We start from the raw sequence: 15,078 nt of genomic DNA, 5'->3' as shown, positions 1-15,078 counted from the left end.
GTGATCAGAATACACTAATATAGCAAGATAATGATACAGAGGAACATGATACAGGACCTGAGACAATATGCTTTTTTTTTCTAAACCAAATTTACAAAGAAAATCCATTGTGTTGTTCCTTGTACCCATATTATACACAATTTCAGACAACATGAAAGACAATCCCCCTCAAACAACTGTACAAATATATTGATATCTACCTCAGTCTTTCAAATGAATGAAAGGTGTATAAATACAGGGACTTTGCACTGCCAGTGTTATTTGCACTATTTTGATAGCAATACGGTGATATTTTTATCCAGATACTGCTTGAAAATGTTTTCCTACCTAACCTGATGGCTGAATGTTTGTTGGGACTCCCCCCCCAGAGTTTTGTGGTTGTCTTGTGGAAAACCTTGCACAGACAGGTGTATTACTGAGTGTCAAAACAGGGTCATGATGCCTAACAGAGAAACTATTAACTTGTTTAATGTGATAAGACAGAAATGGGAACCTCATAATGGGTGTGATCATTATTTGGCGCCTGTCTTTGCTTTCATTTTGTGTGCACATCTGTGAGTACATGCCCGAGTCGACCTTTTCATCTCGTGTTTGTGGAGATGGTTAAAGCTGAACCACATCAGGACAAAATGCTTTTGGTGGCTGTCTCATACAAGTTTGGTACTATCCAGTAGATGCCAACCTGTACTCAATAGTTCGATTGAGTTGTAAACTCTCAAGTTTGACTCGTTTTGTCGATCGAAATGAGATCCACATATTGATAACTTGTGTAAGTACCACGGTTCATCAATACCTCGTACTCCTGAGACTTGTTAACATGCAAAGTGGGACCAATTACATGGGATTAATGCCAAAGAGGATCTTAGCTTTGAAGTGAGTTTTTTTATGTCGTTTCGGATCGTTCTGTGTGAATACTACATGGTTTCAAGACACCGGGGCCAGTCTCTCTCTCTCAAATTAATATACAACTATGCAAAATGCCTACCTCGGTCCCTTCATGAATGTAACAAATCTCAGTAAACGGGGCTTTTTGCACTGCCGGTGTCTTTTGCACTATTTTTGTTCTTAAAGAGAAATTATCTAGGAGGGTTGCCTGCTCCTACAGCAAAATGCTTCGTTGGGATTGAAGTTCCCTGCTTTGTGGTTTTCTTCAGAAACCTATAGGTTCTGCTAAATGAAATTGTGATTGTAAGCCTATAGGACTGAAATGTATGAACGAGTTCACAGAAATGCAGTGTTATTATAAGATTGTTGTGGTGCCTCACAGGGTATGAAATAAAGTAGTTTATTGACAAGAGAATGTTTTCTTCTTCTGTGTGTCAACGCACAACTGCAGAGAAAGGAGTCCTTTTCCAATTTAGTTCCTATTTTCTTTGCACTTGCACCACTGTGTGTGTGTACATGCTCAGGTCCACTTTATCGGCTTTTGTTACTCTGTTTTACTGTGTTTGTTCAGATGTTTAAAGAAAAGACAAGTTGTTTAGCCCCCACCCCACCCCCACAAATTAAAAAGGTGTGTGTGTGTGTGGGGGGGCAGGTTTACTTTTCCTAAGTTGTTTTTTGGTCTGGACCAGCTGTGGTTTGAAATTCAGTAATCCCCCACTTAATATCCTTGTTTTTACGATGAAACCAAGATACATAGCCAACACTTGAAACTTCATCTTGTTTCAATTATTTTCATTTGTCATTTAATTGTACCTGAAAGCCACAGATCTAGCTGGTGCAGAAGGAGAGCCCTGGCAAATACCAGAGGCTTTTCTTCTGTAGATTGACATACCACGAAGTATTCATAGTCATCCATGAATGGAGACTTACAATCTTTTGATCCATAGTGCATGGGCCTTACACTGAGGTCCACACACACAGAAACAGACACAGACACAGACACACGCACACACCCCTGATTTACATAAGCAGTCATGCAGCCATCACCCTCCTGCTGCTTCTACAGCAGTGGCCGCTATCTCTTTATCAGATGTCCATACATGCCTGCACTCCCTCTCTCCCTTCCTCCTCCTCCCGCTCCGAGATAGTTCCAGACTCACTGGTGGGGGGGGGGGGTCAGCCCCCCCATGATGAGCTAAACCCCCATCCTAGCACAAACATTGAAACTCGATTGTACCTTTAAAAATGCCATATTAGTAAATTTTTACAGCTATATGGGCTTACGGTTATTTATGGAAAAAAAGATTTTGATAACACTGCAGGCTTGTAACAGGGTTTTGGTGGGGATCATAGCACAAAAGAGTCAGAGAGAGACCTTTTTAGCCTCGAGGTCTTCACAGCTTTCCTTTTCCACGCCCACCTGCAGCCCATTGTCTCTATGCGTGACTGTTGTATTTATTAATGGCAAATTCCAGCTTACCAATGTATAATAATGCCCCTACTTCTATTATTCACAATAACTGTTGGTGATCGATTTATGCTTGTCATGACATCTACTCTACACATAAAGTTGAATCTGTTCATCTGGATATGTTTATTGAGAGAGAAACATTTCATCACTCATCTAAGTGACCTCTTCAGTCTCAACTGACTGCAGGTATCCCCACTCTTACAAACAATACAGTTGCATAACGACCGAAAACGATTATGCCACTGTATTATTTATAAGGGCGGGGATACCTGCAGTCAGTTTAGACAGAAGAGGTCACTTAGATGAGTGAGGAAACGTTTCTCTCTAAATAAACGTGTCCAGATGAACAGATTCAACTTTCTGATTTATTGAGCATGCATAAAGACATCTACTCTTGGCTGTGATATTACTTTTAAGTGCTCCAAGATTCCTGTAGGTTGACACACAAATATATCTGCTAATTGCCCTATCTCTTGCAAGGTGTTGAGGAAAAAAAGTGTCCGCCAAATGAGAAACTAAATAATAAAAATTGTACAACGTTTATATTCTAACATTGGTGACTCGGTGGCTCATCTCCCCAGTGTTTATTGCACGTGGTGGGATGAACACTGGGTGGCAGCACAGTATTAAATGCCTTTAAGTGTAAGGGGTACTTAAAACAAGGTTTATGTGCAATTTCTGCTGAAAAATAAAGAAAGCGTCACTCTTGACAAATTCTGTTTTGGTTGGGGTATTGCTTAATCCTCAGAGGAAAAACACTTGTGGATTCGCAACCTAAAGTTTGACACTGGAGGCGAAGGCTAGCTCCTACAACACTGTGGCTTGTTTCCATGTTAACTAGCATATAGTCTATGCACCTGAATTACAGCTCAACCTCTACAGTTGTTTCCACTCAAGCCCTGCAGTATCTAGTCAAGGTCATCCATTCAAATACGACAAAAGCTGTGATTTGAAACTACCACACTGGTAGATTTTCCTTGGGAGAAAAAGAAAAACCCTCCCATCATAGAAATGTCTCTTGTTTGTCTGGCCTAGACGAGCAAGTGTGGGTACATATATTCGTCTCTGAAGCAACAACATCAAGCTCGTCATGAAGCTGCGCTGTGAATTGGTTTGCTTCAGTTCATCTTGAAACGACAGCCGGTCAGGATCCTTCAGACTACGAACTGCTGTATGACTTGAACAATTCACTTTTTTTCTTTGGACCCCCCCCCTTTCCTCCCCAATTGAATGTTGGCCAATTACCCCACTCTTCCAAGCCATCCGGGCAGGGCTACAGGCTAACATGCCTTCTCCGATACATGTGGAGTCACCAGCCACTTCTTTTCACCTGACTGTCAGGAGTTTCACCAGGGGGACATAGCGTGTGGGAGAATCACGCTATTCCCCCCAGTCCCCCCCAAACAGGCACCCCGACCGACCAGAGAAGGTGCTAGCGCAGCGACCAGGACAGATACCCACATCTAGCTTCCAACCCGCAGACACGGCCAATTCTGTCTGTAGGGATGCCCGACCAAGCAGGAGGTAACACGGGGATTCGAACCACTGAGCCCTGTGTTGGTAGGCAATGGAATAGACCGCTACGCTACCCGGATGCCCCAACAATTCACTTTTGAATTATGAACTTGGTTAAACTCTAGCACGCCACTTTCGGTTTCACGTTTGGAGTCAGCACCTTATTTGATCACTCTTGCTCCCGAGCAGATAAGATTCATTGGGTTCATATAGAGCTCGAGAGTTGAACCACGAGAAATTGGAGAAAATGTACAAGTCTAAAAGGGCTTTTTTTTTTTTGCAAATTGAAGTCACTTCATTCTCAAACTGTGTTTATACTGGAATAAAAGCTGTGCAACAGTCTCTAGCAATCTTTCAGAGCTGTCCAAAGAGAAAAAAATCCATTGATTTACTGAAAAGAAATCCACACCATTGCAATGACCAGGGGGCACCAGTGGTCTGAATTATATAAAGGTTACATTCAACTTGCTCTTACTAATACAGTATATGCAGTTCACAAGTGTCAAGCATGAGGAGCACAACTCTGCAGAGTATAACAGCTTGGGCTTCTTGATGGAAATATTCTTGCTTCGCACCGCAATGTGCAACTATTATTATATAAAGAAAAGGTGAATACTCAGTCTCAATTACTGAAGGTTAACTTTTATCAACAAGATATGAGTTAAGTCGACTGCACATTCATTGAGAAACCGACTAACACGGAGTACACACATCTTTCCCAACGCACATCCACGTTAACAAGGCTACATTCTGAATGGCTTGTGCACAACATTGCTTAACTATTGGATATGATTAATTAATCTGATTAGATGGCTCGTGAAGAAATATCGTCACCAGGGCTTTTCTGGGATCATGACAGCCCAGGTAATTAGACTAGAAGTTACGTCTGGTGTTTTATCTTCATCTGCACATTTACTATGCCCTACTGAATTGTATGGTTTAGAAAAGTTTTGTTTTCCCAAGTGATGTGTGCGTGTGTGTGTGCATGTGAGAGAATAAAACTGCAGGAATGACTAGTACCAGAATCAGCAGGAGTGGACAGTTGCTAGCCTACACCTACACCTGTACTTGTACTGTACCTTCAAAACTTAGACAAGCTCCCATTGGCAATACTCTAATTTTTCCTTGAACATTTAATAATCTCCTCTCACCTTTGTCTCACTCACACAGACTCTGACATCCTTTTAAGTACCCGGGCTCTTTCCTTTCCTTTCTTCCCCATTTGTCCTTCATATCGCTCATTCAAACACCCTCTTGTAACATGCGGTATTCAAACACACTGCCTCTCTCGGGGAACGTCTCGTTCAAGCGCCTGCGCTTGACCTGAGCTTTTCCGTTCACCAACTCCTCCTCCTCAGCTCCATATCCCCCTCCTCCCGGGGTGTAGAGACAAAACATGTCCTATAAGGGGAGACAAACCGGGAAAAAATGGGTGTCGGATGGATATCCATGAGGATATACCATGGACTGTGCCGTATACACAAGTGGACAATGTGACACCATTCACACTCATAATGCTGTTTTTAGGCTAAAATATCACCTGTTTGGTTGCCGTCATGTTGCTTAATCAATTAATCAATCAATCAATCAAGATGCATTTTATATAGTGCTTTTCTAGCTGCAACAGCCACTTTAAGCGCTTTACAATTCAATTCAATTCAATTCAATTTTATTTGTATAGCCCAATATCAAAAATTACAAATTTGCCTCAGTGGGCTTAACAGCAACACAACATCCTGTCCTTAGACCCTCTCATCGGATAAGGAACAACTCCCTAAAAAAAAACCTTTAACGGGGAGAAAAAATAGGAAGAAACCTCAGGGAGAGCAACAGAGGCGGGCTCTCTCTCCCAAGATGGACAGCGTGCAATAGATGTTGTGTTTACGCAATTTACATAATACAACATTGAAAGAGGATAACAGAATTATAATGGACATAAAATTACAATTAATTCACACACACACACACAGACACACACTCGTACACAGATGATATGTCAACTATGCAAGGTAACAACTGCCCACTGGGAGCAGTGAGGAGTTCAGGGTCTTGCTCTGGGACTCCCTCATTTTTCCCAGGAGGAGCCGAGGATCAAACGAGCAACCCTCAAGTTATCTGTCAGACCTATCAGCCTACATTTTTTTGTGCACAGTTATGAGTGTAGATATGAGTATAGAGTGTAGATATGAACTTGATGAAAATTGGAACCAGAGTTTGTGCAGTAGAGACGGAAGGTGGAGAAGTAGACCAGCTAAAACTCACTAGCATGTGCATGCCCATCTCATTGCAGGATGTGAGCTGACTGCTTTAGCGAGTATTGCTGTCAATCAACACATCCCCAGGTACTACCACCCTCTTTTGAATATCATTAAATAACTTCCATAAACAAAGTGATCCAAAAGGTAAATATTAAAGGAAATATGTATTGGGCCTGTATTTCAGGTTTTACAATTCGGCCTAGTGCTCCATTCAATTACATTGGTATAGGCGGGTTTAAAAGCTGTACTGTTCGGGTTTAAAAGCTGTACTGTTCACAGCTGTTAGAGAACAGCAGACATTTTTTGGCTTCACTTTCTAACCTAACTTTTTCTCCCTTGGAGCATACTATAATATATAAAACTCCCATAAACATGCTGTCTTACCCCAGGCTCTAGACTGACAGTAGTCTTGGCTCCCAGGTTGAGGACTCTGCCGTCTGCTCTGTGGAGCTGGTTAAGCCCTGCTGCACCACTCCCACCTCCTGACAGACAAAAGAAGAGACATTGGGGATAGGAATAAAACAAAAAAAAGAAGAAAAAAAAGACGTAAACATCAAGGCATGTTGCACACTCCAAACAACGAAACATCGGATGGTATCAAATACCTTCAGAAAGCTTTATTTCTGAGTTCAGATTTTGCAACTTTTGAGTGACTTTCCAAACCTGATATTCTGAGGCCTACTCCCTGTCTCAGCAGCAGCTGGCTAGGTGTGCTTTGATGGGGAAAAGGGAAAGTGTTTGAGTGGTTTACAAAGTTTTTTTTTTTTTTTTGAATTTTTGATTTTTGAATTACTCCACTCTTCTGAGCCGTCTCGGTTGCTGCTCCACCCCCTCTGCTGATCGGGGGAGGGCTGCAGACTACCACATGCCTCCTCCGATACATGTGGATTCGCCAGCTGCTTCTTTTCACCTGACAGTGACGAGTTTCACCAGGGGGAGTAGCAAGTGGGAGGATCACGATATTCCCCCCAGTTCCCCCTCCCCCCCAAACAGGTGCCCTGACTGACCAGAGAAGGTGCTAGTGCAGCGACCAGGACACATACACACATCCGGCTTCCCACCAGTAGACACGGCCAATTGTGTCTGTAGGGACGCCCAACCAAGCCGGAGGCAACACGGGGATTCAAACCAGGATCCCCGTGTTGGTAGGCAACGGAATAGAACACCACACTATACTGACACCTACAAAGTTAATTCTGATCACTCCTTACACAACTACATCAGCGACCACGTACACAGCAAAAGGATAGTAAAAAGATTTTTGAAGGGAAGGACAAAGAGGAGAGATTACCCTCTAGGCCGTAGGGTCGTGTGGAACGTCTCTCAGTCAGTACAGACAGTATCACCTTGTTCCTGAAGAGAAGTTTGCGGACCACACCATCTCCGCCATGGTACTTTCCAGTACCTCCTGAGCTGAGCCGCAGAGAGAATTGCTCCAAGATCACTGGGTACCTGACACCCCGATAAAGACGAGATCCATCATCAAAAAACACACACAAAATAAAGTACATGGTCTTATATCTTGAGTTTCCAAGCAGGATGTAGAAATCCTAACTTTCCAAGCTGAAGCTTATAGTCAACAGAATATGGTTCCATTTCAAATATGAAGATTCAAAATGACACACGCACATCTAAAATATTTTGCAGGTGCTCAACAACCAATTCAGACACAAGAAAAAGGGAGAATTGCGAGTACACTGCTTCCAAGTTCCCAAGTGTGATTTCTCTGATGTTTCATATTAAACAGATAATTTGGCGGACACTAGGGGCTATGCCTCTCACCCAGCAGGACTGTGAGCTGGGGGCGTGGTTTACGTTCCCGGGCTTGCTGGTGCAGGGTTGTTCCTGCTGGAGTTTGGTTTTGGAGCTGAGGAATAAACAGCAAACTCGCCTTCGTCTCCTGTGTTTTTTCCTCATCCTGCCACATTGGTGACCCCGAATTGAACATGTTCGGAGCAGAAGATGAGTGTGAATCCACTTCGGCCATGCCGCCCCAACTCTCACAGCCGGCCGTTCTCGCCGCGGCTGTGAAACTCCCAGAGTTCTGGCAGAGCGACCCGGCTTCGTGGTTCCAGCATGTCGAGGCGCTGTTCCACCTGCGTGGAATCTCCGCGGACGACTCCAGATATTATTTGGTCGTCGCTGCGCTGGACCAGCAGTCCACACGCCGGGCCATGCAGCTGTTGCGCGCCCCTCCGCAACACGATAAATACGTGGCCCTCAAAAATCTTCTGCTCCGGAGGTACAGCCTATCTGCCGCAGAGAGGGCAGATAGAATGCTTTCCCTATCCGGTTTGGGCGACGGGACGGCTGTGGATCTCATGGACAATATGCTGTCGCTGCTAGGCTCGGACGAAGGCGGATTCCTTTTCCCGCACGTTTTCCTGCGCCAGCTTCCGTCTCCTGTGCGCACGGCTTTGGCTAACTCCCTGTGTCTGGCCGCTGGTGACTGCCGAGGTTTGGCTGAGGAGGCCGATTGGGTGCTGATGGCTACCAGACTGTTCTCTGTGCGGAGTGTGGCATCTGAGCCTCTGCAGCCGGCGTCGGAGGATGCGGACCCGGCGCTGGTGGCTGGAGTAACTGCCCGGAGACGGCGCGGGAGAGGCCTCTGTTTCTTCCACCAGCGGTTCGGCGGCAAGGCGAGGCGCTGCGTCCCTCCGTGCACGTTTGAGGCGCCGGGAAACTCCAGGGCCAGAGCTCAGTAGCAGCTGTGGGCGCTGGCGGACATAGTGAGCTGCTCTTCATTAAGGACACGATGTCAGGAAGACGGTTTCTGGTGGACTCAGGCTCGCAAAAGAGCCTACTCCCTCCTGCTAAGACAGACAGGTCGACCCAAGGCGGCGGCCCACAGTTAAGTGCAGCTAACGGTTCGTCCATTGCGACGTTTGGCACAAGGTTGGTGACTGTTTCCACGGGCGCCATTTTGAGTGGGACTTTGTAGTGTGGCCGCCATTACTGTTCCTATAATCGGCGCGGATTTTGTGTGCTAATGGTCTGCTGGTTGATGTTGCAAACCGCCGTTTAATTGATGCTGTGTCTTTCGCCACTGTTCCGTGCGAGACAGGGGGAGCCGGGCCGTTAACACAAGCTAACTTTGTAGCATTAGGGGATGTTTTTCAGCGTTTGCTGGCGGATTTTCCATCGGTGACTACGCCTGCCTTTTCCACCGCGGTTACTTAACACGGGGTAGAACATTTCATTCCCACTTTGGGACCGCCAGTTTTTGCGCGCCCGCGGCGCCTCGACGCGGTAAAATTGGCTATAGCCATCTAGGAGTTCGCCATCATGGAGCGTCTGGGTATAGTGAGGCGTTCCAACAGCGCGTGGGCCTCGCCGCTTCACATGGTGCCCAAGGCGGATGGGTCGTGGCGGCCTTGCGGCGACTTTCGCCGCCTGAACAACGTCACCGCCAATGACCGCTATCCCATCCCACACATACAGGACTTTTCCATACGCCTGGCGGGTACCACTATTTTCTCTAAGGTGGACCTGGTGCGCGGCTATCATCAGGTTCCCGTGCGCGCAGAGGACGTGCCCAAGACCGCAGTGATGACCCCATTTGGGCTTTTTGAGTTCATGTGCATGCCTTTTGGCTTGAAGGGGGCTGTGCAAACCTTTCAGAGGCTGATGGACTCGGTGTTGCGTGACCTTGATTTCGTGTTCGTTTATCTCGACGACATATAAGTGGCCAGTCCGTCAGCTGAAGAGCACCTGGCGCACCTGAAACAGGTTTTCCGTCGTTTGGACGAACACGGCCTGATAGTCAACCCGGCCAAATGTCAGTTTGGACTGCCGGTGATTGACTTCTTGGGTCACCGCATTTCGCCGCAAGGCGCGGTTCTAAGGTGCAAGCGGTGGCGGAATTTCCCCGCCTGGTCTCTGTTAAGGCATTGCAGGAATTCTTGGGCATGGTGAATTTCTATAACCGTTTCCTCCCTCGCGCTGCCCACCTCCTTCAGCCACTTTACGAAGCCCTGCGGCTTAAGAAGGCTAACGACCCTGTCGACTGGACTCCCGAACGGGTCCAGGCCTTTGACGGAGCTAAGTGCGCCCTGGCTAACGCTGCCCTCCTCGCCCATCCCACACCCACGGCGTCCATAGCTTTAACAACCGATGCGTCTGACATAGTCGTGGGGGCTGTGGTTGAACAGCGTGTGGCGAATGCGTGGCAGCCACTCGCATTTTTTAGCCGCAAACTGCGAGATAGCGAGCGCAAGTACAGCGTTTTTGACCGGGAGTTGCTGGCACTGCACCTTGCAACCCGGCATTTCCGCTTCCTGCTGGAGGGTCGCCCATTCACGGCTTATGTGGATCATAAACCGCTGACTTTCGCCATGTCCAAGGTGACTGAGCCGTGGTCTGCTCGTCAGCAGCGCCACCTAGCGGCAATCTCCGAGTTCACAACGGATATTCAGCATGTGGCCGGGAAGTCCAACCATGTTGCTGATTGTCTGTCGCGTGTGCTTGTGTGTCCTGTGCACCTCGGTGTGGATTTCTCCGCTATGGCTGCCGACCAGCCCAGCGACCCGGACGTCCTTGCCCTTAGGTCAACGCGTACCGGCCTCAAGCTGGAGCACGCTGTGATGCAGGAAGGCAGTCCTGCCCTCCTCTGCTATGTCTCCACCGGCCGTCCCCGCCCCGTTGTTCCAGTGGCCTGGCGCCGTCGAGTTTTCGATTCGATTCACTCCCTCTCGCACCCTGGATTTCGGGCGTCAGTGAAGTTGGTCGGTTCCAAGTTCGTCTGGCCTGGCCTCCGCAAGGACGTAAAGGGGTGGGCCGCTGCATGTGTAGCGTGCCAGCGCGCTAAGGTCCACCAGCACGCTAAGTCGCCCCTCGAACCGTTTCCGATCCCGGCCAGACGTTTCGACCACGTGCATGTGGACCTGGTGGGCCCTCTACCTTCTTCACAGGGTTTTACGCACCTGCTCACAATGGTGGATCGGACCACCAGGTGGCCAGAGGCTGTCCCTCTGTCCTCCACAACATCCTCGGATGTTGCACGTGCTTTTCTTTCCTCCTGGGTCGCCCGTTTCGGCGCTCCGTCAGATATCCCCTCAGACAGGGGCCCCCAGTTCGTGTCAGAGCTCTGGTCGGCACTTGCGCGATCCTTGGGTGTGCAGGTACACCGCACTACCGCGTACCACCCTCAGGCTAACGGCTTGTGTGAACATTTCCACCGGTCGCTCAAGGCAGCGCTGTGCTCTCGGATGGTAACTGGGTGGGCCGTTTACCTTGGGTTACGCTCGGGTTGCGTTCGGCTCCTAAGGAGGACCTCGACGCTTCGCCCGCTGAGCTGGTGCTCGGTCAGCCGCTCCGCGTCCCTGGGGAATTTTAGCCTGGGAGTTCCGCTCCTCGACCCCGTCCGGCCGTTTATCCTTTTTTGTCCGACAGCACTCCAGTTCCAGGCCCCGTTCACCATTGTTTCCCGCGGTCGTTCGTGCCTGCGGAGCTCATGTCGGCTCGTTTTGTTTTTGTATGGCATGATGCTCACCGCTCGCCCCTCCAACCCCCATACGAGGGCCCATTTCGGGTTCTTGAGACGGGTCCTAAGGGTTTTGTGCTGGATATGGGTGGGCGTAGGGAGCGTGTCACGCTTGATAGGCTTAAACCGGCGCACAGGGTGGCAGGCGAAGTTGTGTTTCCGGCCCAGGTTCCCCGTCGGGGTCGTCCTCCTTCCAGGACCCCGACAGTGTCTTCACGGGTTCAGCGTTCTGCTTCTCAGCCGACTTTGGACAGTGTTTCACCTACTGTTTCGGCTGAGGGACGGCACAGTCGTTATGGCAGGCTGCTTAAGCCTCCAGTGAGACACTAATTTTCTTTCCAGGAGTCCCTTCTGGGTGTTGTGGTGGGGGGGGGGGCTGTGTGGCGGACACTAGGGGCTATGCCTCTCACCCAGCAGGACTGTGAGCTGGGGGCGTGGTTTACGTTCCCGGGCTTGGTGGTGCAGGGTTGTTCCTGCTGGAGTTTGGTTTTGGAGCTGAGGAATAAACAGCAAACTCGCCTTCGTCTCCTGTGTTTTTTCCTCATCCTGCCACAATATGGTCTTTTCCTAAATTTCGAGAAATCAATTTTGACGTGATGTATATTGCTCTAGTTGTTAGATTCATTAGTGTTGTAAATATGGGTTTGTGTCCTGTGTCAAGTTGTGAAGATGTCCAAGACTTAATGTCTTTGCATGTGGCCAATCATCCAATCATAGAATAATCATCTACCGACAGTGGTCTATTCATAATAGCGGACTCAAATGATCACCTTCACTTGACAAAGACCGCTTGGCTCATAACATATTGCTATTATCATAATATCAAATGAAAAAGAAATCACACTTGTGAGCCTAAAAGCAGCATCACAGAAAATTGAATCGGTTCTTCCGGACACAATGTTTATTGAGAGAAACGTTTCATCACTCATCTAAGTGACCTCTTCAGTCTAAATTGACTGCAGGTATCCCCGCCCTTATAAACAATACAGCTGCATAATGACCAAAAACAACGACCGGTTTCATATGCAAATAGGCGTGACCATTAACCAGTGTTTACAATGGCCATGTGTGCTATTCACAGAGGATTGGGGAATGTTTGCAATCACAGCATTGCAAGATGGCGACTGATGTACTCTTAGCGCCCCACCCCCCTCGGTTTGGGGATGGTCATTTCCTCTTCACATAGATGGCCTCTTTGACTCCCTGTTCAAACCAGCGTTCCTCCCTACAAGGATGTGCACATGGGGTTGTCTGGGTGGTGTGGTGGTCTATTCCGTTTCCTACCAACATGGAGATTGCCGGATCGAATCCCCATGTTACCTCCTGCTTGGTCAGAGGTCCCTACAGACACAATTGGCCGTGGTATGTGTCCTGGTCGCTGCACTAGCACCTCCTCTGGTTGGTCAGGGCGCCTGTTCAGGGGGGAGGGGGAACTGGGGGAATAGTGTGATCCTCCCACGTGCTACGTCCCCCTGGTGAAACTCTTCACTGTCAAGTTAAAAGAAGCGGCTGGTGACTCCACATGTATCAGAGGAGACATGTGGTAGTCTGCGGCACTCCCCGGGTCGGCAGAGAGGGTGGTGCAGCAACCAGGACAGCTTGGAAGAGTGGGGTAATTGGCTGGATACAATTGGGGTGAAAAGGGGGGGGTCCCCCCAAAAAAGGATGTGCACATTCTCATCCTTGAAAGAGTAGCCACTGGCCTGTAGATGGGTGTAGACTGCGGGGTCCTGGCGCGTATTTTCCAAACACCGCGTCTCAGTTGCTTTCAAACCCCAAAACATGCTGCGCCAGAAATTGGTCCACCCCAAGGATCAGGTCCTCCGGCACAAACAGAGCAATATAGTGTACGGTGTTAAGTGCCGAGAAGACTGCCATGACTTGTACATCGGAGAAACCAAATAGACGAGAATGGCACAACACAGAACAGCTAATATGTCAGGCCAGGGCTCATGTTAAGTACACTGAGAGCCATGAAACCAGAGTCAAACTTCATGTAGTGCAAACCTGCATGGTCAATAAACATGATTCTGATTCTGATAACCTTCAAGGTTGTGGCTAGATGGGATACAGCCACGGAAGGAAGTGATGCAAAATCTCACTGGGCGTATTTCGTTGCTATGGCGACAGCTAGTCTAGCTAACCTCCTGAGCTACCACGAGTTTGGACTTTGGTTTTTAAAGCCGGACAAATGATGAGTCGGATGAATTAGTTTTACTTAAAATAACTATAATTTCACTTAATAAAAACTAGTAATTGTGTATTTTAAATGAGCTATCACTGTTGCTTGTGCGTAGATACTGCTTCCCAATTCTAGCAAGCCAGCTAAGTCTATATAAAACGGTAGCTAACGTTAGCTAGTGCCTGCGACACTGTGGCTATTTATCCATAGACATAACTCAGGGCTGCCAACTCTCACGCATTGACCGTGAGACTCACGCAATTGACACTTTTCACACGCTCTCACGCCACACCCTCAATATCTCACAGTGAAGCAAGTTCTTCTTTTTGTTTGTTTTTAAAGTGTAAGGTTTAAGTTCAAAGCAGAATAGACCTGACCTGTTGAGCACGAGGAAAGGTAACCGTGATCGATTAGTTATGCTTGCCACTGACGCTGATCGCATCATTCTTCACAGAGCTCCCTGAGAAGTGTGACCGCCCCCCCTCCAGGTATGTGTATGTTTTGAGTACTTCTTCTCTTAAACTTTAAAGGATGTTTGCTAATTCGTTTTGTGTGTGTTTTAAGTCTTTCCCCGCCATTGGCGACCTTAGACGTAATTCATGACACAACGCTTCCCCGCCATTGACCAGTTTTGACGCGTATGGCTGTTTTCACTGTTTTATGGTGGGGGGGGGGGGGCAGCACTCTGGCGCATCATCTGACAAAGTTTGGTCACTCAAAGCGGGAGAACACCTCCGGTTATCCAGCTGAGAAGTAAACGGATGTCGTATAAACCACCTGTATCTATGTTATACACAGCCCTTAAGGCGCACGTGGCATGAAACATGCCAGCCGGTGCCCCGCTGCAGATCCGCGGGACACAGCGCTACAGCGCCCGCGAGGACCACCGCGCGCGCGCGTACCCCCCGCGACTCTGAGCCCTTCTGCGGCCGGTGGAGAGTGAGCTGCAGGCGGGCACAGACCGCTCAACCCCTCGGTGAATACACACACACAGACACACACACACACACAGCTGCTAATGCTAACTGCTAATGCTAACTACACTGATGACGGTGGTGCTAACGTTCCACATGTAATGAAAGTCAAGAAAAATACAAACGTTTTCTCTGCTTATAAAAACACAACACATTAACCTAGAACAAAACGGTTTTTGTGTCTAAAACTAGAAGGTCTTTTCTTTCTTTTGACGTATTCCATGTTAACATATTCGTAGAATTAAATATTCTGGGGGCGTTGAAGGTTCAGTGAATTTTGTCAAAAATGCCGGCGCTGGCTGGCAACTTTA

General features: G+C 47.9%; 1 protein-coding gene across 2 annotated transcripts in view; it reads right to left on the bottom strand.

Moving 5' to 3' along the window:
• Nucleotides 1–4,271: 4,271 nt before the first annotated feature.
• The window catches only part of oplah (5-oxoprolinase, ATP-hydrolysing), a 39,980-nt gene continuing 29,173 nt past the window's right edge, over nucleotides 4,272–15,078 (bottom strand). For both annotated transcript variants that reach the window (XM_056299616.1, XM_056299617.1), the window contains exons 26-28: nucleotides 7,421–7,581; nucleotides 6,514–6,611; nucleotides 4,272–5,272 (exon numbers count right to left, since the gene is read on the bottom strand). In XM_056299616.1, coding sequence (XP_056155591.1) covers nucleotides 5,114–5,272; nucleotides 6,514–6,611; nucleotides 7,421–7,581 — 418 coding nt within the window. In that variant the 3' untranslated portion in view covers nucleotides 4,272–5,113. The remainder of the gene's footprint in view (nucleotides 5,273–6,513; nucleotides 6,612–7,420; nucleotides 7,582–15,078) is intronic.

This window comes from Lampris incognitus, chromosome 19, assembly GCF_029633865.1.
Source record: "Lampris incognitus isolate fLamInc1 chromosome 19, fLamInc1.hap2, whole genome shotgun sequence".
NCBI lineage: Eukaryota > Metazoa > Chordata > Actinopteri > Lampriformes > Lampridae > Lampris > Lampris incognitus.
The sequence above is the reverse complement of the archived record's forward strand: the minus strand, read 5'-3'. Positions and strand labels throughout refer to the sequence as shown.